At 35.8% G+C, this 23,510-nt stretch overlaps 2 protein-coding genes and 1 pseudogene across 3 annotated transcripts; all 3 read right to left on the minus strand.

Moving 5' to 3' along the window:
- Window positions 1-5,208: 5,208 nt before the first annotated feature.
- On the minus strand, window positions 5,209-10,926 carry LOC145577554 (uncharacterized). 2 transcript variants are annotated; one of them, XM_081635040.1, is made up of 7 exons: window positions 10,695-10,926; window positions 8,367-8,639; window positions 8,168-8,287; window positions 7,892-8,050; window positions 6,887-7,059; window positions 5,934-6,039; window positions 5,209-5,388 (listed from the first exon to the last, which is right to left on the minus strand). In XM_081635040.1, exons 2-7 carry the CDS (start codon window positions 8,610-8,612, stop codon window positions 5,359-5,361), a joined length of 834 nt encoding a protein of 277 aa, XP_081491166.1. In that variant the 5' UTR covers window positions 8,613-8,639; window positions 10,695-10,926; the 3' UTR covers window positions 5,209-5,358. The 2 variants fall into 2 exon arrangements, with proteins under 2 accessions (XP_081491166.1, XP_081491167.1); XM_081635041.1 differs by lacking the exon at window positions 10,695-10,926 and having other exon boundaries at window positions 8,374-8,588.
- A 1,735-nt stretch (window positions 10,927-12,661) lies between these two features.
- LOC145577555 (dihydrolipoyllysine-residue succinyltransferase component of 2-oxoglutarate dehydrogenase complex 1, mitochondrial-like) lies at window positions 12,662-19,919 on the minus strand. Its single transcript, XM_081635042.1, has 15 exons — window positions 19,746-19,919; window positions 19,471-19,519; window positions 19,241-19,324; window positions 16,671-16,731; window positions 16,555-16,582; window positions 16,346-16,413; window positions 16,182-16,256; window positions 15,997-16,052; window positions 15,867-15,911; window positions 15,473-15,757; window positions 15,265-15,359; window positions 14,279-14,369; window positions 14,085-14,195; window positions 13,217-13,411; window positions 12,662-13,124 (listed from the first exon to the last, which is right to left on the minus strand). The coding sequence occupies exons 2-15, from the start codon at window positions 19,513-19,515 to the stop codon at window positions 12,933-12,935; spliced, it is 1,431 nt and encodes a 476-aa protein (XP_081491168.1). The 5' UTR covers window positions 19,516-19,519; window positions 19,746-19,919; the 3' UTR covers window positions 12,662-12,932.
- A 1,476-nt stretch (window positions 19,920-21,395) lies between these two features.
- LOC145579575 (putative F-box protein At4g22030 pseudogene) lies at window positions 21,396-22,894 on the minus strand (annotated as a pseudogene).
- Between the last annotated feature and the right edge of the window lie 616 nt (window positions 22,895-23,510).

A 23,510-nucleotide genomic window follows, 5' to 3' on the forward strand; every position in this document is an offset into this window, starting at 1 on the left:
CAAGTATGAGGTTAATTCCGATGTTATTTATATCATTTTAATTTTTACGTGCCAACACACATCATTGATTTATATATCTATTTCTGTGTTGATAAAACGTAATCTTGGATCAAATAAAGAAAAATTGAAATTTGTGGTACTTACATATATATGGAGTAGTAATTTTTATTCAATTTGAAGAAAAACAAAGAGCATTTATTTAAGGAATGTTACATATCTTAAGTATTTGGAAATATGAGAGTTCTAGGTGTTTTGAACTTTTGTTTTTTAGATGAACTTTGATTACTTGGCAACAATGAGATAATATTCATATTTTAAAATTTAGGAAATTTTGACAATTACCACCTACAATTGTTGCTGTTTTAGCAATTACCACCTACATTTTATTTTTTTTTTGAATTTTACTACCAATTATTTTTAAAAACATCAAAACTTCCCACCTACTTTAGCTCTGAACTGAAGTGTGATGTCATATGGGCCCACAAACTACCTTCTCACCTTATTTCCCTCCCTTTTTTTCTTTCTCACTCAATTTCTCATTCCCCTATATTGTACACCTCTCAAAATCGGGGAAAACCTCAAATTAAATTACATATTCATGTTAATTATTTCACGGATTGAAGTTTTTCTCCAATTTTGAGAGGAGTACAATACATGAGAATAAAAAATCGAGTGAAAAGGAAAGAAAGGGAGGGAAAAGGTTGCTAGTGGGCCCCACATAACGTCACATTTGAGTTGAGAGTCAAGTAGGTGGGAAGTTTTGATGTTTTAAAAAATAGTTGGTGGTAAAATTCAAAAAAAAATTACTGTAGGTGGTAATTGCATGCTAAAACAGTAACAATTGTAGGTGATAATTGTTAAATTTTCCTAAAATTTATTGGAAATGACATTCCTATATATATTTTTTAATCTACTTTCGTATATTTATAAAGTGTAAGATAATTCGGAAAAAAAAAAATTATAGCTTTTAGGTGTATTTAGATACAGACTTTGACATTTGCTCAAATCATTGGTAGCTGGTGCTAAGATGGTCCAATTGGTCTTTGCTTCGAAGGAATTTCATGAAGATATGGTCACCCACTCCACTATTTCTTGTTTCATCAAAAATATAGTATGCATATTAATTAAAAAAACACCTATATTACCTTTATAATTAAAATAAATAATTCAATAACTTTACCTGATTATGCATTATGCTACTATTATTAGCTATAAACCATATAAAATAATCAAGTGGAAATATATGCTAGGCAAGAAATTAATGTTGGTTTTCTAGTGAAGAAAATTTTAACATTTGACTAAAAATCAAGTGTGTACATCATGTAGCACAAACAATTGCTGACAGTACTAGTGTTGACATTGAGAACAAATGTAAGTTCACATTATACATTTAATTCATATATATATCTAATTGTATGTTATTATATATTAATTTATGTGTATTTGATCTTGGTAAACAGTCTAAACACTTATAAGGATTTTTACATGGTCATTTTCTTTATACAATACAATCGGTGGTACCTTGTAAATGGTATAACCAATTAACCATGTGGTTATTTCTTTACACACTTGTTTGTGACTTTTGAACACACATGCCAAAAAGTTGTCTTGGTTAAACCTTGTACCCGTTGTACAGTGAGTGTATACTTATGTTCATGTACTGATGTACGTAAAGATTAACAGTGTGATCGACCCATCATTGTGTCTTAGTTAGTTTATCTTTCTCCTTTAGGAAGGAGAGGTTGTTAATTAATCTGAGTAGGTTATATCGTACACAAGATATTATATTAATCTTGTGTTGGTAGATTGATCAATAAGACAAACAAAAATAATAAGCAATGATAATTGACTATGACTATTAAAAAAAAATGCCAATTTTTTTCTCCAACTTTTCTCCAATTATATCAATTCACATTATTAATTTAATATTATCTCCGATCGAATATATAGGAGATATTAGGTGTCAAATGTCAAATAGTGATAGTAATAGTAATAACTCAAAGAAAGGGTTTACAAATAAGTGAACCATATATGGTTCGCGTGAGATGTTTGAGATCTAGGCGATGATTCTTCGTTAAATTGAGTATATATATCTCAAATGGTATTATGAAAGTAAGCTTTGTTCTACTCAACTTATTTTCATCAAATTTTTCTTGTATTTTTGTCTAAAAAAATCCCTGAAGCGGAAGGAAGATTAAGTATAAAGAATAAAACAAGAAACTACGATCATATCTATCAAATGTTGTATAAAGAATATTAAAAGGAATGTCTACTTAATTAAAGAATAAAACAAGAAATTACTAGAATTTTATAGCATTATACTCATAGTGATATAGTGGTTAGACTAGGCAACTCATAGAATTGACCAATGTTGTATAAAGAATATCAAAAGGAATGTCTACTTAAATCTAATCAAATCAATGATTGAATAAATGGTATTTGTTTATTGGAACTTGAGACACTTGACATGTGTATATAAAGTACGGAAACCTCGAGCAAAAAATCATATCTATCAAACAAAGTGGGAGATAATTACTACAAAGAGAATCTAATCATATTATCACTTACACAACTAATAAGTCCCATTAAGAGACATGGCTTTATCTGCCAAAGCTCTCTATTCCATTGCACTTCTTCTCATGATAACACTTACCTCTTTAAGTAATACAATTCATGGTGACGAAGAAGATGGTGGTGGATTCTTTGGTCATTGTGCATATCGGTGGAGAGGTTGTGGAAGCTTCGTTAACAATGCATTTGGGGGCGGGGGGAGGCGTAGCTTTGGAGTTGGTAGTGGACAAGGAGGTGGTGGTGATGATAGCGAAGGTGGAGGAGGAGGTAAGAATAGGGAAGTAAGTAGCGGGTCAGCTTTAGGGCAAGGGTTTGGATTTGGAGGTGGCAATGTTGGTTATAGTGTTCAAAAGACTATTAATAGTGGTGGTGGTGGTGGTGGTGGTGGAGGGGGCAGTGGTAGTGGTAGTGGTTCAATAGAAGGTTCAGGTCATGCAGAAGGTCATGGAGAAGGTGCTGGTGGTGGAGAAACAACCAGCGGTATTGTTAGTGGAGGTGGAGGAGGAGAAGGTGGTGGTTCGGCTGAAGGAAAAAATGGTCATGGGGAGGGTCATGGAGAAGGTGCTGGTGCTGGAATTGGAGACACAAGTGGCAATACGGTTGGTGGAGGTGGAGGAGGAGAAGGTGGTGGTGCAACTGAAGGAATAGATGGTCATGTTGAAGGGCATGGAAGTGGTGCCGGTGCTGGAGTTGGAAGTACAGTTGGAGGTGATGTAGGAGGAGGTGGAGGAGGTAGTGGAGGAGCAATAGTAGAAGGATTAGGTGCACATGCTGAAGGGCATGGTCAAGGTCTTGGTGCTGGAGTCACAAGTGGGGGTGTAGCTGGAGGAGGTGGTGGTGGAGGAGGAGAAGGTTCAACAGAAGGGTTAGGTGGACATGCTGAAGGTCATGGAGAAGGTATTGGTGCCGGCATTGGAGTTACAAAAGTTGGTACAACAGGAGGTGGTGGGGGTGGAGGAGGAGGAGGAGGTTTAACGGAAGGATTAGATGGTCATGCGGAAGGACATGGAGAAGGTGTTGGTGCTGGAATTGGAGTCACGACTAGTGGTGCAGCAGGGGGAGGTGGTGAAGGAGGAGGTTCAGCAGAAGGGTTAGGTGGACATGCAGAGGGACATGGACAAGGTCTTGGTGCTGGTATTGGAGTCACAAGCAGTAATACAATTGGCGGAGGTGGCGGTGGACAGGGAGGTGGCTCAGTAGAAGGTTTAGGTGGACATAGTGAAGGGCATGGAGAAGGTTTTGGTGCTGGTTTTGCACACACAAGTGGTGGTTCTACTGGAGTTGGTGGTGGGGGCGGAGGTGGAGGTGGAGGAGGATCATCATCACATGATTTAGGCGTTCATGCAAAAGGGCATGGAGAAGGAGCAGGTATAGGTGGTGGAGTTGGAGGTGTAGGTGGTGGCTTTGGAGGGGGTGGTGGTGGTGGTAGTTTTTCACAAGGTTTAAGTCATGGTGAAGGACATGGAGAAGGTGCAGGTGGTGGGTTTGGCAGCTCAAGTGGAGGCGGCGGTAGTGGTGGTGGAGGTGGCGGAGGGGGTGTTGGTAGAGAAACCGGTGGTTTTGGAGAAGGTTTTGGCCACGGTAGTGGATATGGTGTAGGAGGTGGAGTAAATAGCTTTGGTGGTGGTGAAGGCGCGGGAGGTGGAGGTGGAGGTGGTAATGGTAGCGGTTTGGGCTCAGGGAGAGGATTCGGTCATGGTTTTGGCTTTGGTGCAGGTTTTGGAATAGGAGGTGGCGAAGGTGGAGGAGGCGGTGAAGGTGGTGGAAGTGGAGGTAATGGTCAAGGGTATGGTCAAGGAGAAGGTAGGGGTTTTGGGGCGGGTGGTACTAGTGGAGGCAATACTGGTTTGGGTCATGGTGGTGGAAAAAATTTTGGTGGCAGCCAAGGAATAGGCATGGGATTTGGTATGGGTATGGGATTTGGATTTGGGATGGGTGTAGGTGCTAATAAACGTTTAGATACTAATAGCAATGTTGAAAATCACAAGCACTAAGTATCTATGTAACAATATTATACTATCACATTTTTCTATTTGCGATTTATTAATAGGTAAATTGTCACAACTAGTTAGTATAGTAAAGTACAAGAATATGAAGAAAATCAATTGAAGAATTATTCTTCCATATGTAGAACATCAATATCAGTATTGTATTGATAAGATTCAAGAATTATAAAATCCTAGATCGACATTTCTCATAATACTTTTCGTAATTTAGTTTAGAATATGCATATACTTCTTCAAATTATTGTAGTTAATTTTTTTTTTTTTTAACTAACTTAAACCGCAAACAATTTTATATATATATATATATAGCATGCCACGGGACTTTTAATTTTAGTCAACAGCAAGACAAAAGTCCGCTATAGTATCTTCAACAACACAAAAACCACATCTAACCCAAACTCTAGTAGAGAATATTATTGGATGGAGATGAGCTACAATATGAGCCGCCTTATAAGCGTCTCAAGTAGCTAAACAAAAAATCTCTTATAGTAACACAACTTTAGGAACCATCAAAAGTCTAGATTTTAGCTTGTTTATGATCAGCAGATAGCAGATTGTTGAATCTTGTTCTCTTGTTTAAAACTAGTGATATATTCATCCCCCATAAAGTGCTGAATTACTCAAAAAGCAATTGAAAGAAAAAATAATTAATAAAGATCGATGAAGGGTTCTTTCAAGCATACACTATCGAGCAACATGATACATATATATGATTTACAACTGCAATTTTGCCACTATGAACAGATAACAAAGATCTTCAACCTTCAAAATTGATGTAGAGTTATGCCTGAGGCCACTGTGGACTAACCACCTGCATTAACCAGCACTTGGGTAAGAATTCTCGGATTAACATAAAATCGTGATAGACAGAATTCTCTGAACATTATTTTTATTGAGAAAAGCAAGCTTTAACCTAAAAGAGTCCTCAAAAGTCTCTAAACTGAAGGAGAAAGGTGGGGTTCATCACTATCAGGCTCCTTACTTAAACGGTTAAACCTTTTCTACCCCATAGCCACTAGCTCTAAAGCTTTCATATTATGAGTAATCATATTCTCAGATCAAGAAGATAAAGATAAGCGCATAATGAGATCAGCAAATTCTAGAGATTTTATATGACAAATTGTTTCTGATGTGTTGACTATCACATTGAACTTAAATGAATCATTCCTTTTACAATAGAAAATCCTCCCACCAAAAATAGTTCATACAACTTCTGCATGTTAAGCACTCCTATGCTTTCTAGAAAAAGCTCACAACAGAAAATGTCATGAAACAAACAACAAATATGTATTAACACATTCTACAATGAAGAAAGTGGCAGCTATGGAGAGGGGAAAAGAGAATATGAAGACTCACCTCAAGGGTACTGAATACCAAACGCATTCTACTCGCAACAACAGAAGGTTCCTCAGCATGCCCTGCCACTGCCATCTGCTCTAACTGAAGAGTCTTGACAGGGAGCCTTTCAGTCATCAAAAAAGGAGCCTTAATAACAAAAAATTATACTTCACAGTATAAAATCATCTATTGGTAGAAAAGTAAACACTATATATGGAACAAAGTGAGAAAATAGCATACTACACGAGTATGCAACATTACTAAAATTGGAACTATGTTTTTCTCTTGTAACTTAGGCCAATGTATAGCAAATGGATTACATAGCAGATTTGACAAACGTATATTTGCTAACTTAGGCCAATGTATAGCAATGCTAAGGTCTTCGCCTCTTCGGACGGATAGGGATTCTCTTCAGTAACTGATAATCCAATTACTAGGGAAATTGGGAAACTACTTTTTGTTGAAAGTTCTCACATATAATCCATTACATGGATTGTACAGTAACTGGAGAGAATCTTCCCTCCTTCCAGAGACAACCAATTTAAGACTTAAAACCACTTTAACAGTTTCAAATATGTTGCTTGGCCTCCTGGATCTATGTTACAGTGAAATTTTTTTTAAAGTAACGTCGTACAAAGGAAAAAGAGCTCACTTTGAGGTAGACCTTAAACCACATAACATTTTCCATGTTTTACTAAAGAGGGAAGAGGAAAAAAGAAAAGGTATTACCAACATTAAATTCACAAGAAAGATGAATAGTTCAATGGATATATTGACCGGGAAAAGAGTGCCACGATAGGCAAAGTTTCCTCAGCATATGAAATCATTCTTCAGAACACAATAAGATCAGTGGAGATTGTGGACTAAGGAAGAGGGGCAAATGTATTGGGCGAACCCCACTACATTGTACACAACAACTCAACATGATAAATAGTTAATCTTTAAAATAGATGATAAAAGATATCACTTACCAAGCCATTCCCCTCATATAATATGCATTTGCAATGATTGCACAAAAGCCTTTCCACAGGTGTAATACATCTTCAGAAACTGGAGGTGAAGCAGACCATCTAACAACTGTTGGTTGTGGTGTACACAAGATGGTGATGAATATAATGCTCAACCAAAGAATACACTCATCAACCTGCATTAAATAAGCACAAAAAAAGAGCACTAGTCAACAAATCCCAGCTCAAAAATACAAAATGACCAAGATGTCAAGAGAAAAATTCGCCTTTTAGGCAAGAGGTGGGCAGCAAGCCAGCAAGGCTACTGGTCACTTATAATCAGATAATAGAGTTTTGAGCACGTAAATGTCAAAAACACACACAGAGGATAACATATAGATCAGAGAATAATAACTTTTGAGTTAGAAACAAATAAAGTCCTAATGATAGGGCCTATACTTGATCATTGCTAAACAGCTCAAAAAGTAGGAGGTGAAGCTCAAAGCCCCAAAGTGTTCTATGTTTGAGTTGAAAGATAGGACCAAGCTACTTTCATAGGCTCGTTCGTCAGTACATTAATTACCATAAAAGAAAATACTACACTTTGCATTGACCAAATGGGTGAGAGGTAGTTAAAATGTTGGAATACCAAAGGCAGTTAATTTTCTAATTTTAGAATTAGTGTTTAATTGTACACAAGTTTAAGCAGAGAAATGGTAACATAATAGGCACTTGTACAAGGGATTTTTAAGTTCTTTCAAATCTCTCCAACTGACATGAAGCAACCTTAAATTGAAAACTTTGGGTCCTGCCCAAGACTTGCAAGTGATCCAAACCACAACTAACTAAACCATAACTAACCTCATCCACCTGTTTAAGGGGTCTATATGTAGCACCATATGAACCACAGAAGCCAGTAAAAATGATTCTAAAGCAAAATCACAGGACTCCAGAACACAACAGAATTCATCAACTACTCATTTTAAGATACATATAGCAGTTCAAGGTGCAATGGTACGCACAACTCACTTCCTCAGATAATATTTTAGACTTCAGACTGGTACTTCCTCCATAATTTTCCATTGATTCTATTGTAACTCCAGATTCCTTCATCTTTGCCAGCTCTTTCCTCAAACCTTCATCAGTGCATCCTAATGCATATGCATTCACCCCAGCTTCAATGAATTCCTATATCATAAAAGCATAAAAGGAAATTCAAAGAAAATATTAACTATCTTAATATAAAATGAATATAGTATAGCAATGTAAGTAGAAGAAAAACATAAGTTAAAAGGAATTCCTAACCTTTAAATTATCAATGCCACCACGATCAATCACATTTCTGTACCGTCTAAATAAGCTGACAGCAATATTTGTTGATGAACGATATTCATCATCTGATGAAGTTGGATCTGAAGACCGGCACTGCAACAAGTCATACATAAATATGTATGTATGTCAACAATCAAAACCAGATTGTTAAATTAAAATCAACTATGCATACCAGCCACCTCTTGGGAAGAGTGTCCTGAGAGAGAGAGCAGCCTTTCAATCGTCCATACCCTTGTCTGGAAAGAAAGCATTTGCGAAGACCTTCGGTATTGGAAAGACTTGATTGACTAGGACAGTTTAGAGGACTGAGCAATGGTATGACATTTGCAGTCTTAGGAAGGCCGAATTCGTGAAATATATTACTATCCACGTAACTCAAGCAGTTTCCAATAGCTCCCCCAGCATGCACCATCAGCATGGTTGAACCATGATATATGTCTTCAAGCTGCAAATTACCAATCCAAGACCAAAAGTGTTTTAGAACTACATACACTAATAGTTTCTTAAAGTTCACAAAAGTTCATAGGTTTGTTTCTTAAAGTCCTCACTTCATGTAGGTGTTATTATGGTGAGTAGATTAATCATACAGAGTAATTCCCAGAATAAGTTAAGAGTCACTCAGAATTTCTCTGATTATTAACAAGTAATGTGCAAATTTTAGGTCTGTATCCTTATGAGATCCAGAAATCAGCTTAATGCCAGATCATGCTATGAGGAAAAAGTCATCAAAGCTAGGGGGTCTAGGGGATGGCAAGGCTCCCTATCCACCAAACAACTGGAATATACAGAGCATTGTCCAATTCTCATTATAAACGGTGTATTCTGTTAAAATAACTCTCCCAAGAAAAATTATCTTTTATCACCTGCTTTTAGAAGCCTTTTGCGACTGAAGTAGTGCTTCTCTTCAAAGGCACTACTTATAGTGTAAGTTGTGTGCTTAGTCAATCACAGCAGATCTCATACCAAGGTTTTATGTTTGCTGTAACTTTATTCAGTTCTGTAGGTTTATCCTGCTAGACCTCGCTAAACTAGTACTATTTGCTCACTAGAAACCTTAAATCATATAGTTATGAAGATAACGACCTCTTCATTCAAATCCACGTATCCACACTTCGGGGATAATTCCACTAAAGCAAGCCATTAGTCGCAAGGGAGAATTACTGAATCATACATTTACTTTTCCTAGTTCTGACCTTACAAAATTGTGAGGAAGGGCTATTAACCCAGTTCGTGGCTAGTAAATAAAGGCTTGGCTGCATCGAACATCATCCATCTCTCACACGGGAGTATCATGGGACAATAAGTTAAGTAAGCAGCATACATGTAAACACCATGTTTTAATAGCAGCAATCACGTTTATTAGGAAAGAAGACTTTTTGCTTGGAACCAAAAATTAAGATGTTCATTTTGCTAGGCACTCATTAAGAATGACCAACATGGGATGTCTTCATAAGTTGCTGCTATTCTTTTAAAACCAGACCACCCAAACTCTCTGGACCCCAAAAATTAACAAGGAAGTCCTCTATAGTTTAATCCTTAAAGACAATCCTAAAAATGACACAGATTCCTCATCATCTAACATTGATTCATGCTGTTTCCAGCATCTCCACAAATCATTCGACTAAAATGAACTTCATATCAAAGCCTTATCTTACTGGTTATGATTGACCTGGTATAATTGAATCATCTCAGACAAAATTCAGAACCCAAAATGCAGAGTAGCTGCTCTACAATTTTCTCACATCAAGCAATTATCAGATATATTTTCTAAAAAAGAGGTAGCCACTTTCCTGTGAAAACTCCAGTGCTTCCATGTTACAATAAGTAACATTAGTATAGTTAAAATGTTTTTTTCATATATATATCCCTAAGGACAAAGACGCTTAGTATAAGTAAAAAATTCATCCCCTAAAAAGTTAAGATACAACTCCCTTCTTCATTTTTCAATCTTTACATTTCGATATGAGAGAAAAATGGTCAAAGCGGAAAGATTAAAAAGTAACAGGAGTAATTTAGGAATTCATGACATAATCAAGCTTTCAACCATGATATTCATAATATTTTATAATTCTAATTACAGGTTGTTATACAGTTATACATAGTCCTTAGAGTGTATGATTATCCCAGAATTAGTCACTCATAAAGGAAGGCATTAAGAAACTCCTACTTCCATGCCATTTTAAGTGCACCCACAGTACATATATCATTGTATAGATTTTACTCCACCCAAAGCAAAACTTATACAGTAATAAAAATTACAAAAGACTACAACTTTAACATGAGAATATAAGGCATACATCAAAACATGGGTAAAAAAGGAAATGGCAAATAATTCTAAATAAATCAAAGCATGGGTAATGAAGAAAATAGCAAATAATTCTAAGTCAAGAATATATGATTTCAAATTGAGTATACGGTAAAAATTAAAGCAATAAAAAAAATTGGCAAAAATTATTCACAAAATAAAAATAAACAACAAAAAATAAATAAATAAAGTTACCTTTTCTAAGGCAAATATGATTGCCTGTGAAATTAATAGTGCAACCTGAAAAAAAAAAAAAAAGAAGAAAATCCCAGAAAAATAACCTTGGACAATTATTTAGAGAGAGGATAGAAGAAGGATCAGTTGGGGCTATGCAAACCACCAACTTATTGTATGGTTCCAAAATATTTATGTGGAATTTTGAAATATGATTGATCGGAAAATGAAAGGGAAGATCTTTTCTCATTTTTTTTTTCTGGTGTTAGAAAGACTGAAAATTTGACTGTATCTATTTTCCCCAAATCGCTGCATTTAAAGAGTTGTCTGTTTCTGACCCGAATCGTTAAATCCGACTGTTTCGAACCGATTCGAAAAAGAACTGAATTGTTTAAAACCCGTTTTTTGGAAACCGAAAACTGACCCGACCTAATTTTTTCCAACCCAAAACTGAATTGAACCGAATTTGTGCGAACTATTACTAACCCAACCCGTTATCAAGCCAAACCGTTACAACCCGAAACTGAAAACAACCCAAACCGTTTACATCTAAACTCAATAGTAACCCGATCCAATTAAACCGAAAACCGTTAAAACCCGGCAAAAATCTGATAAACCTAAATCATTCCAACCCATAACCCGTTGTAACAGAACCATTTATAATCCGTAACCCGTTGTGACCGAACCGTTTACGACCCGTAACCCGTTGAGACCAAACCGTTTAAAACCCGTAACCCGTTATGACTGAGTCATTTATAACCTGTAACCCAATATGTTTATGATTTAATCTGTTTCAATCCACTACTCGATAAACCTAACTTATTTATGACTTAACTTGATTATAACATGACCTGTTCCTACCCGTTATCTGACTAACTCGACTCGATAATCATTCGACTCAATTTTAACCCGATATGATTTGAACTGAAACCAGCTTCAAATTGGGTAAACTCATTTTCAAACCAACCAAGTTCAATCTAAACCGATTATAACCTGAAACGATAATGATTGGACCCGATTTTACCTGATATGTTTTGAACCGAAACCCATTTTCGAACCGACCCAGTTTAACCCAAACTGATTATGACCCGAACCAATTACGACCCATCCTGATTAAGACCCGAACTGTTTTTAACCGAAACCCACTTTAAACGAGCTAAATCCGTTTTCAAACCGACCCAGTTCAACCCAAATTGATTATGACCCGAACTGACTAGAACCCAACCCGATAAGGACCCGATCCGAATAGAAATTGCAATTAAAAAAACCAAACTGAACTGACCTGATAATTTTCGAAACCGACCGGCTAATTATTTCAACCCGTTATAAACCGACCCGTTATAACCCGAAACTGATAAACTCAACCCAAACCCGAACTATTTACTCGAATTGACACCCCTACAGTGCATTTGTCATTGTTACTTTAGTCTCTACAGTTTTTTTTTTTTTTTTTTTTTTTTTTTTCTTTTCTGGCTAAACTTTGGGTAAATACTAAATAATGATTTAAGGCCGTGCTGTGCTGCTAGACTCGACCCATTGGTTATCTGTCCCAACCTCACTTATTTTTATTGGAAACTACTCGTACCTTGAACCCACAAAATTTTTCAACTTGCTTGTTCACATTCACAGTCCAAAATATTTCAAGATCAAAACTCAAATAAACTCGATTATTAGTGTCTTGTATAGTTGTATTACTCCTTAACCAAAACTTGTTTGATTGTTTCTGTCTATATTAGCAACTGAAACCACACTCCCTTACTCCCTCTAGCCTCTTGAAAAACTTCTTTCACTCCATATAATGTCATCTAATAATAAATCAGTGCGATAAGAATGGAGCAACGGTACTCTACTGAGCACTCTTCTGATCATTAGGGAAGGAGACTTCATGCACTCCAGTCTACCTTCCTCAAAAGCACATGCCATAAAATCCACACACAGTTACGCTATTGAAATGAAGATAAAAGTATTTCATCAATTCTAGAGCGAAATCATCAATTCAGTAGTCATTATTGCCCAAAAATTACAAACTATTTTAAGGGTGTATCGTACTCTTCCTGAGAGTAAAATCTCAAAATTTTCAGAATAATCGAGCCAGGGAGTCTACAATTACATCCCTAGGTACTTGAGAAAGTATACCAAAAACATAATGCACCAGTTATAAATAAAAGGTAGGGAAGATCTTGATCCCCAAAATTATGTGATTACAAGACATGGTAATTTATTTTACTATGACTGAAAAACGGAACCACATTTCTTTTCTCATATATCAAGAAGCAACCTCCTGGGATCTTCCACCACATCCTTGACACGGCGCAAAAAGAGGACAGCCTCTCTCCCATCAATCAGCCTGTGATCATATGTCAGAGCAACATTCATCATTGGCCGTGAAACTACCTGACCACCAACCACCATTGGACGGTTCACAATTGAGTGCATGCCCAATATTGCTGACTGCCAAATTGAAAAGAAGAACATTAGACCAATAAACAAAGTTTGTGCATTACTCTCTAATACATATGAAATAGTATGAGAAATCCTCTGACCTGTGGAGGGTTGATAATCGGGGTACTCAGAAGGCTTCCATAAACACCACCATTAGATATTGTGAATGATCCTCCAGCCATCTCATCGATCGATATAGTACCCTCAGTGGCCTTCTTGGCAAGAGAGTTGATTCCTTTTTCTATATCAGCAAAGTTCATTTTGTCCGCATCTCGAATAACAGGTACCACAAGACCCTAGAAGCAATAAATCAGCATCAAGATCCAAGTTAGAGATAACTTCAGTTGACGTCGTGCAAAGGCACCCTAAATGTTTAAGTAACTAATAGTAGATAAATGAGCACATCTAACTCTCAGGAAAATCATATAAACCAAATAAGCCAACTCCACTTGACTTTACAGCATATGCGCGATATAATTGTATATACAAATTCAATACAGTTTATCTGAATGTAAACATGGTAAACCACTCAATGAAGGTCATGATAATATTAATTTTCTCTTCAAGCTGAAAAATGACTAAATGAGTGAGAAACGACAACAAATGTATAATTAAGAATAGTGGTCTCAATCAATGATTATGATTTACACATCACTTACAAGAGAATTCTTCTGGTTTCCATACTGTATTCTACTCCATAGACCATGTAAAAAATCAAGAGTGGTAATCTAATTCACTTATAATTTGGCTTTATATAAACAACCCAATTCATATCATACGGTATCTACAGTGTCCAGTCCATCAGCAAGTTTGACAAATAGCTAGAAGAATGAAGAATGGAATTTGTGGCAAATTTACAAAGGCATTTCATTGGTTCCCTAAGTGTATAGATATCTTTTCTTTCCAGGTTTTAATTTTAAAAAAACGTATATATAAGAATATACTAGATATGATAGATCAAAAACAGACCTTCGGAGTGCCCACAGCGATACTAATGTCAATGTATTCTCGGTATATGATGTCATCCCCATCAATAACAGCATTAACAATAGGTTGGCTCTGGAGTGCACTCACTGCTCCCTAGAAATCACAACAACAAAAAACAGCATTAGCAATTCTAACCAATCACATAGCAAAAAACCACAACAAAGAAAATGACTTACTTTGACAAATCCTGACATAAATCCCAACTTCACTCCATGCTTCTCAACAAAGGTATCTTTATAATCAGAGCGCAGCTTCATCAAGTTTGTCCTAACAAAATTATATTGTCCACATTAGGCATATTAAATGACGAATCATTACCCTCTCAATGTAGAGATGCAATAATAAGCTTCTACTACAGCTTATTTAAAAAGATGGACTTCTAATTGAGCTGTTCAAAACATGGTTAAAATTACATTGGATTGTGTAAAACCAAAAATGTGTCCTTAAGCATTGGTAATCACACTAATCAGTGAAAAGTCTGCATGAATATATATTTCTTTGATATTGCTTTATATATTTTATACATCAAAATGTATCCAATTTTCGGAATTTTCTTAACTAGAACTGTTATATTAAATCCCAGAAAGCACATAAATACTACTTACTCGCTGCTATAAAAGCCAGTGATCATTCCATTTGAATGAACCTTTCTTGGTGGAGGAAAGAGATAATTTAGACACCAGAATGTGTATACACACCTCTAGAACGCCAACAAATAACTACTGTACCAACAGTTTTTGGTTACCACAGGTACACAACACCCAATTACATGGCTGTTACTCCAATGGAGTATATGAAATTCCCAGAGAAGAAAGTTCCATCGCTATAAACTCATCTATGCGGTAGATGTTAATCATGTCATGAGGAGAGTTTTAAAAATGGTAGAGAAGAGAAACTACAATGATAACTACAGCTGTGAAATCAGAGATTTGTGTGGTACCATACTTCATTTTTGTTAGTTTTTTCAGCACAAGAGCACTACAAAAATACTTAAAATTTGGAAGTGTATCAACTAATTACTTATTATTTCAATATTTACAGTAAATTTTAGATTTTTTTCCCCCTTGCATTATAATATACAAGAAAATTAATGGTTTAACTTAGTAAATTTTAAACAAAATATTCAACTTAAATTGATTACATCAGAAAAGTAATAGCTTACATATCAACTTCATTGAAAGTAGTCAACATGGCATAAGTGTTCTGAGAGTCTTTCAAACGGGTAGCAACTCGCTTTCTTAGTCTTGTCATTGGAACCTGAATAAATCATAAGTTCAAAAAACAATGAACTTCTAAATCAATGATTCAATCATCAAAGATTTACGAATACAAGTAACCATCCCAAATGATTGGCAAAAGAATTCACTTACCCTTCTCTCTCTGTCCTTGGGAGGTAGTTGAGGTTCTGATGGTGAGGGTTTTGTAGATGGTGGAGAAGGAGCTTTAGGCTTTTCCTTGGGAGCAGAATCTTCTGTTACAGGCTTTTCTGGAGCAGGAGTTTTAGCTTTTACCTTCTCATCCGTCTTGTCCTTATTAGTTGCATCAGCCTTGTTGGTTGGTGACTCGGATGGAGCTACATGTGCGTGATCGCCAGATTTTGAAATGATAGCTATCTTAGTGCCAGGCTCTACGGTATCACCAACTTTGGCTAGAAGCTAAAGTTATAGGAAAGCCACATTAGTCAACAACAAGGTGCAGTGTTCAAAAAAGGACCAGAGCATTACCCAAGAAAAATAGAATAATTATTGAGACTAATTCACATACCTGTTGAATGATTCCAGCTTCAGGACTACCCACATCCATAGTGACCTAATAAAATACAAAAATTAGCCTACCCCTTTTTTAATCAGTGAAAAACTACAGAAACAAGGTGGCAACATATTCCAAAATATACCTTATCTGTTTCAATTTGAGCAATTGGCTCATCAACTTCAACACGGTCTCCAGGATCTGATTAAAGTACGATAATGAGTTGCATGAGATACAATTTTAAGAAAAGATGAACCTTAGACTCCTTGGCCAACTAACTAAACTTTTTCTCACTTGCAATGCAAAACATTATAAATCAGAAAGACATACGCTTTAAAAATGAAGCCAAAGTGCCATCAGTAATAGACTCTCCCATGAAAGGTACAACGGCTTCCACAACATCACCTGTATTGGAAATAACAAACTTGATTATATAACCACCTAGCTAGGTGCAAAGATTATCAACAGGGATCACTAAATAGACATTATCCCACCATCTGATGAGTAGGACCTCTTCCATATTTGCCTAGAAGGACCAGTTTGCAAACAAGATCCAACTTCCCTGCGGATCCACACATAGATAAACAAATATAAGCCAAGTCCAAAAGTCATGGATGAACTGACATCGGCTCATATAGCAACATATAAATTTTATGTCATTAGGATAGGTAAAGGAATGATTAAGGCAAAGCGACAAACAAACCTTAGCGACCTTAGACTAGCCTGACAACCTGTGATAAGTTTGGAGGACGATTTAGATTTCAGAACATGCATCATACTAGCATAATCAATTAGTTTGTTGATTGTAAGAAGACATACCCAAGTTCCCATGTAAACCAATAATCCTGACGAGATTCGATCCTTGTCTGAGATGCAAAGTCTACACAATAACATGCACATTTTGCAAATAAGAATTACTAAGTAATCATCCAAACAAATCTCTGCTAATAAATGAATTGTTAGTCAGGATTAAGAAAATATGATTATATTAACCACAACCACACCAATAAATCAATATTGCAGTCAGATGATCAGCTACTTTACATTTATAACCACCCAGATAAATTGAGAGATCTGAATATCTGTTTTGCAAGATAAATGTGAAATTATCTCACTTCTTGAATCATGTCACTACATACTGAGCTGAGCATGGAAAATCAGAAAACATGGTAAGAGTATAAGACAGTAGAGACTTTATCACAGCCCTAGCCAGTTTATTAAGAAATCATACTATATCTGGAGCTGTCCTTTCCAATATGGCAATATGTGGACTAGAGGACCTAGTTTCAAAGAAAGAATAAGGGACTGCAGAATGTTTGGAAGCACAATGTACATATTTCAAGCTGTACTAATTTGAAAGGTATTGAATAAAAAGTTAAGATCTTTAGCTATTTGAACCTTGTTTGATGATTAAAAAAAAAAAAAAAAAAATTGCCAGTAAGGCTTTCCAGAAGCTTGTTAAATGTCAATCAATGCTGCAAAATGACTTCAAACTTATCCAGCCAGTAATGTATATCTAGGAAGTACAAATATCCTAGCCTGGAGCTGAAGATAGCCTTTGAGGCAACAATCCAAGATCAAGTGACTAAAAGAGTAGAATTATAACAAGTTTGTTTTCATGCTTGTAATACTTGTCCTGGGTAGGGAAAAAGGCGGAGTCATTTTTATTTTTTTTTTATCAAGGATGCCAAAGGTGAAGGGCCAATTATCCTTGTGATGTGCCTTACAAAATGCATAGACTATAACATTAGTCCTCTTGTAATTGGTGTTATTCATAGAACTGCTGTAAATATTATACTAGTTTCATAGAACTGCTGTAAATATTACACTAGTTTAAGTAAGCGACTTATCATAATGCTATGATGCTAATATAAGAATCCCAGACATTTCTAATTTGAGATAAGATCAATTAGGTAGAGGCTACTTTGTCTTAAAAGAGAATTGAGGAGGCTGAGTGTGATGCTCTTGTTGAAACGTTGTTTAGCGGGAAAAAATATGGGGAGTGAAGGCATCCACCTTTGATGGGCAAACTTAAATTGTCGAGCTTTGTTATGGTGCATATGCATTCTTATTAGGCTGATTTAATTATGTTCACTAGCTTGCGCTTGGAATAAGCATTGGATCATGCAGCTTATTTGCTGGGTGACAAACCAATTCACCCCAAGAATCTCATTGTAGACTGGGAAGTCATTAGTAAAATCAAGTAAATAAAAGGACATGGGGTTGAAAAGTGCTTCATTTTGAACATTTCTGGTCTAAGGAAACATGTTTGACATCTTGCTTATAGACTGACCTGTGAAAGAGGGTTCATATTTAAGCCAGGGTGATTACAACCCTAATAGTCATGCAAATTGGACTCGGAAATGAGTATGTGAGTAGTTGTTTTTTTTCTTGAGGGAGAAAATGAGAGTTGTTGAGCTAAAAGAAAGAATGAAAAATGGTTCCTCTAGCAATACTTCACAAGATCAAAATCATGAATGATATTATAAACAATGGTCATGAATGATATTTGGGCTGTGAAAATCATGTTTAGAGCAAGGATAGGTTTGAAGCTGATAAAAATTAACCTATACACAATTCTATTTGCTAATCGTCAACTAGACCAAAACCTAATGCAGAGGAAAATCTTAGCAAAATTGAAGTTTTAATGGCCAATATTCGCACAAACTATTGGCCATCAAATCAAAGCATCATGTTTCCCTAGCATGTAAGGTGTGTCTGTGTGTGTACTACGTAAACGGTTCTTGTATAATAAGAAGCATTTGTTTCGGTATAAGGATATATTCTCATTCACTCACCCAAAAAAGAAAAGGTATTAGGCATGAATTTTGAAAGAAAAATCATACATAACAACTAACTTAATCAAATTCAGCATTTCTTATACTGATACATAATCCCGATCCCAAATTGTAGCATGCAGAAAAACCATCAAAAATCTTTTTTTCCATCCAAAACAATGGCACTTATAGATTAAGTTCCGGAATTACAAAATCAGGAGAACTATAATAATTACATAAAATGCACTCACTACTCCAAACACAAAACAAAAACAAAACCCTCAACCTCATCCATACAACATGACATACACAAGGTCACACATAACAAGAGGCCCTGTATTGACTACGGAGACAAGCCGCTTTTATACTTTCACAATCTACACAGCAAAAAAGATTGGCACAAACAATAACAGTATGACTACTACATGAAAACATTCACATTCACAACCTAAACCGCACCCCATGAGGTGATCAGTCTAGGGAAAAACACACTCAAACAACACAATTTCCAGCTAAAATCCTCAACTTAGCCAAAAAAATTCCAGCTAAAATCCTCAACTTAACCAATAAAAACACAAATTTCCGTCTAATTGAGCTTTATCTAAGAACTACCTCTTTCGCAGCAGTGGCATAGCCGTGAGATCCGAAAGCTTGAGCAGATGGTCCAGAATTCCTGTGAATTTGACGCCCTAGCACCTGAATAACATCGCAACAACAGCAATTTTCCATCAATGCAAAAATCACACAAACATTATTAAAAAAAAAAAAAAAAAAAAAAAAAAAAAAAAAAAAAAAAACACAATCAATAGAAATCAAATCAAGAAATTGTTCTGAAATTTTACCGAAACACCACCACGAACAGCTTTTCGCCGCGCAATCCCTAACATATTTCTACAACAAAAAAAAATTCAACGCAATTAATTTTCAAATATTTTCTAATATCCGATTTTGAAAATTCAAAAATAAAAAATTCATACAACAAAATTCGGATCTAAAATTTTTTGCTAATTTAACCGAAGTCTTCAAACATAGAGTATATCATAACAAAATGAAATCGAATAAATCTAGTCTAAAATCTGAAATTTAATCTAACATTAAATGGTTGAAATAAGTTTACCTAAAATGAAGAATCGCAATTAGTTAATACGAACAAAAGAGTAAGAATTGCAGATTAAGTCTGGGAGAAAAATGGGTTCCCGTATTCGTCGGTCGTCTCCGTTTCGCCGAGCGCCGCGTATGCCAGGAGAAGAAAGGGGTTTGAGTTTTTGTTTGTGTGTTTGTTCAAGGCTTTACTTGCGAAGGTTCTATAATTTGTCTGAAAAATTATTAAAATTAATTTTTTTGATTTTTCTCTTGGGCCATTGAGCATGTGTGGCGTTGTTTTGTTTTGTATTCTCTCTGTCCCTTCTTTTTTTATTATTGATATACTTAATTGTTAAAACTTTAAGGAGTCGGATTTAGAAATTCATTGGACCTGTATAGGATCCGTCATTGGAGTATGCTAGATTTAACCAACATAATGAAGAGAAAACAATCATTCCTCTGTGGTAAGAAATTGAGTAACAGTTTCTGTCTATGGTTATAATGTCTGGAAATATGTATTAACACGTGGTTTATCATGTTACAAGGGTGGGTCTTTATAATCACGAAAATGTCGCTCTCATTATGAGCTTTATTGTGACAAATAAACGAGACATGACACAAATCGGGACACAAAATGAAGATTAACATTCAAACTAGGAACATACAAGACAAACCTCAAAACTTGACCTTCTTTTGGGCGTTGTTTGATTACTCGATCTTAGTTGAACAACCTAGAGAGAAACTTATGTACACACTCACTCTATAATAGATTTATATTCCTAGTTTAGTTATATGATTCTAATAACCAGCGTCAATAATCCATGAGTAGAGCTACACTTACCAATTTACCATCAGATTTGCTAGAAGCATCATTGTTCATTGAGGACATTAGCCTATCAAACAATTTGCTTGTAGCATCATTGTTCTTCGAGGACATTAACATATCAAATAATTGTTGTCAATGTTTATCTAATAATTGCATACCTCACTGCAATCAACCTCTCCAATATATTACTAGAGATTGCTCTCATTTTGATGATTGTTTTCTGTTTAATATCATTAAATGAAGAGCAAAAATTAACCTTAAGTTAGTTGGGTGCACCGTGCACCAGGATGTATATAACAATCTCTAATATGTTACCTAGCTGAATTACTACTGTCTGCCTAAGGCTTTTCCATTAGTAGGCTCCGCCCTTGCTAGGCCAATGGCAAGTAATTCTTTTGAATGTGCCTTGCCTTACTACAAAAGTGTATGAGCCAATAGTGAGAGGCTTATCGCTCCCCTTGCCATGTGTAAATCCACGCCCACGACTCCATGAGCAGCACCTTAGGCCGCAAAATTGCCTTGTTTTCTTATCACTTTTGTCGAACAATGAAGTGATGTCTTTCCTTAAGCACTCAAACAAAGCCATCTCGTATATTTTTTAACAAATGCAACATTTGTACCACAAATTTAACCACAAAAATTCATCTATCCCAGAGGACAACATAAAATACCTCTAAACTAATTTTCTCTCAAATCTCACATAGATAGAACAAAAGAGACGGGATGCAGTCTTATTTTTACAACCAAATTTTTAAAATTTTTGTTCATGAGTAAACTTGTATCCAAAAATTATTCTTTGTAGAGATTTACAAAAGTGTTTCATTTGGAAGCTATCAAGTTAGTCATTTACAGCTTTTAATAATAAGTTCTTATTTCGCTTTTGCTTTCATACCTACATATATTAAACTTGCTTTCACATGTATGTACATGCAAGTAAATACATTTCCCTAAACGTGTGATCGTGTTCTATATACAAATACAATGCCATGTTCATACATTTACAAAATCACCTAATCATATCACAAATTAAATTCATAAAAGAATGAAAGAATTCCCTAATTACAATTTACAATTGTTCAACAACTAAATGATTAAAACAGCTTGCTTGCAAACTCATCAACAGAACCTCCATTTCTTCTTGATTTATCGGCAAATTCTCGGAGTTCAGACAAGCTCCGACCCAAATGCAAAGCCATCTTCAACTCGAAAACTTCACCATTTTCTCTCTTTTGTAAGTCCCCTTCTTCTAAGGTAGACTCTACATTTTCTTCCAAGAGCTTAAAAAAACCAGCACAATTTCTGTACATCTCAAACACCATTCCTACTTGCCCTCCATGCTCTATAGTATTCACTGCAACAGCCATAGACCCCGCTACACCCGCCACGATCCCTCCCCACGGTCCACCATGGCCTAAACAAGCAGCTCCCACGGCTGCAACACCGGTCAAAAGTGGACCCGAGACAGCTAACATTTTGCTCAACTTCAACGCCTTGTTACCTAACCTAACATAATCCTCAACATCCTTGTTCTTTGTCACGCCTACGATTTCTCGTATATCATCCTCCAATTCCCTAGTCCATCCATTCTGCTCATCATTGCCTTTGGAAGAATTATGTTTTAGTGATAAAGTTGATTGTTTCTTAGACGGCCACCATATAGCAGGCTCTAAACTCTCGGGGTACTTATCGAGCATGGCGCCTAGGAGAGGCAATGGGTACGCTCTATCCAAGGCTAACACCTTCTCCATGGCCTCCTCGACGTCTTCCTGAGTTGGTGTTCGAATAGAAAGAGTAGTTTGGATGTTGTTTTGAAGCCTCTTGAACAACCTTACCGCGTTTCTTTGCTCTTCTACCAACTGAGATGGTTGAATCTTGTTCATTATCAAAAGTATACCGGTGCCTGCAGCAAAGAGTAAGGCTGAAGACACCTTTAACCCTAACCCATTAGGCCCACTAGCCTCGGCTAGACCGGCCATTGTAACCGCGGTTAAGGTGATCATGTTAACCGAGTTTAACAACAATGAGTTCCAATTCTCACGTTGGTTACCGATGTTTTGATGCATTTCTATTCTATCACAAATAGCTTCTAAGATTGTATATAATTTGATGGTTTCTTTCGTGTTTTTCGTGGTTGTGATGGTAATTGGTTTCGCTTCTCTTAAAGGAAGATTTGTAAGCTTATCAAGCTGTTCAATAAGGTGCTGTTTTTGAGCATGATTTGGTAGTTTTGGGACTGTAATTTTTGGGTACCTTAAGTATTTTGAACCACTAATTGAACTTGTGATTATAGATTTGTTTGAAGAAACCGAGTTCAACGAAAATAACGAAAGAGTAAAGGATTTTTGTAAGGAAATCATGTTTTTTTGAAGATCTTGAGTTGAAACTTGTGTTTGTTGAATAATATGGTGTGGTTGGTGTTGTTGATTATATATATAAATACTTGTGGTTAAAGGTAGATATAAGGAAAGGCCAAAAAAAAAGAAGGGAAAACTTGGTCAAAATGTTGAATAATTTGTTAAATATTGAGGATATTAATTGACTAGTAAAGGAGAAGACTTTTTCATGGATTGTATACCATAATATTCAACTATTCATAGATTTGGATAGTACGAGTAATAATAATGGACTCTTCAAAGTTTAACATTAATGTAGTAAAACTCATGATACTTTGATTTGTTCTAATTTAGAGGCTGTTATTTAAGCTTATAATTCACACTTTACTGCCATATAGCTAAATGAAGTCTTATATTTGACATGATAGTGCTTAATTAGCATTGACATATACTCTCTCCGTCCCGTAATTACAGGCAAATATACTATTTTGGGTGTTCCAAAATGTTCCTCCTATTACTAAAAATAACACCTAATCATTACTTACTTTTTAGTTTTTCCATACAAATTACACACATACCTAAAAAATCATTACTTACTTTTTCTCTTTTTCATACAAAATACACACATACCTAAAAAATC

The sequence above is a fragment of the Chenopodium album genome, chromosome 14 (genome assembly GCF_948465745.1).
Source record: "Chenopodium album chromosome 14, dcCheAlbu1.1, whole genome shotgun sequence".
Classification (NCBI taxonomy): domain Eukaryota; kingdom Viridiplantae; phylum Streptophyta; class Magnoliopsida; order Caryophyllales; family Amaranthaceae; genus Chenopodium; species Chenopodium album.

Bases quoted from the DNA above. Each gene is read 5' to 3' on its own strand.
- LOC145577554 (XM_081635040.1), bottom strand. From the start codon at position 8,612: ATGCTGATGGTGCATGCTGGGGGAGCTATTGGAAACTGCTTGAGTTAC. The intron at 8,051-8,167 runs GTTAGGAATTCC...TTTATGATATAG, and splicing joins GTGGCATTGATAATTTAAAG to GAATTCATTGAAGCTGGGGT. The intron at 7,060-7,891 runs GTGAGTTGTGCG...TATTTAATGCAG, and splicing joins CTAAAATATTATCTGAGGAA to GTTGATGAGTGTATTCTTTG.
- LOC145577555 (XM_081635042.1), bottom strand. From the start codon at position 19,515: ATGTTAGGGATTGCGCGGCGAAAAGCTGTTCGTGGTGGTGTTTCG. The intron at 19,325-19,470 runs GTAAAATTTCAG...GATGTTATTCAG, and splicing joins CTGTTCGTGGTGGTGTTTCG to GTGCTAGGGCGTCAAATTCA. The intron at 14,196-14,278 runs GTAAGTCATTTT...TGTGATTTCTAG, and splicing joins TTATGTCAGGATTTGTCAAA to GGAGCAGTGAGTGCACTCCA.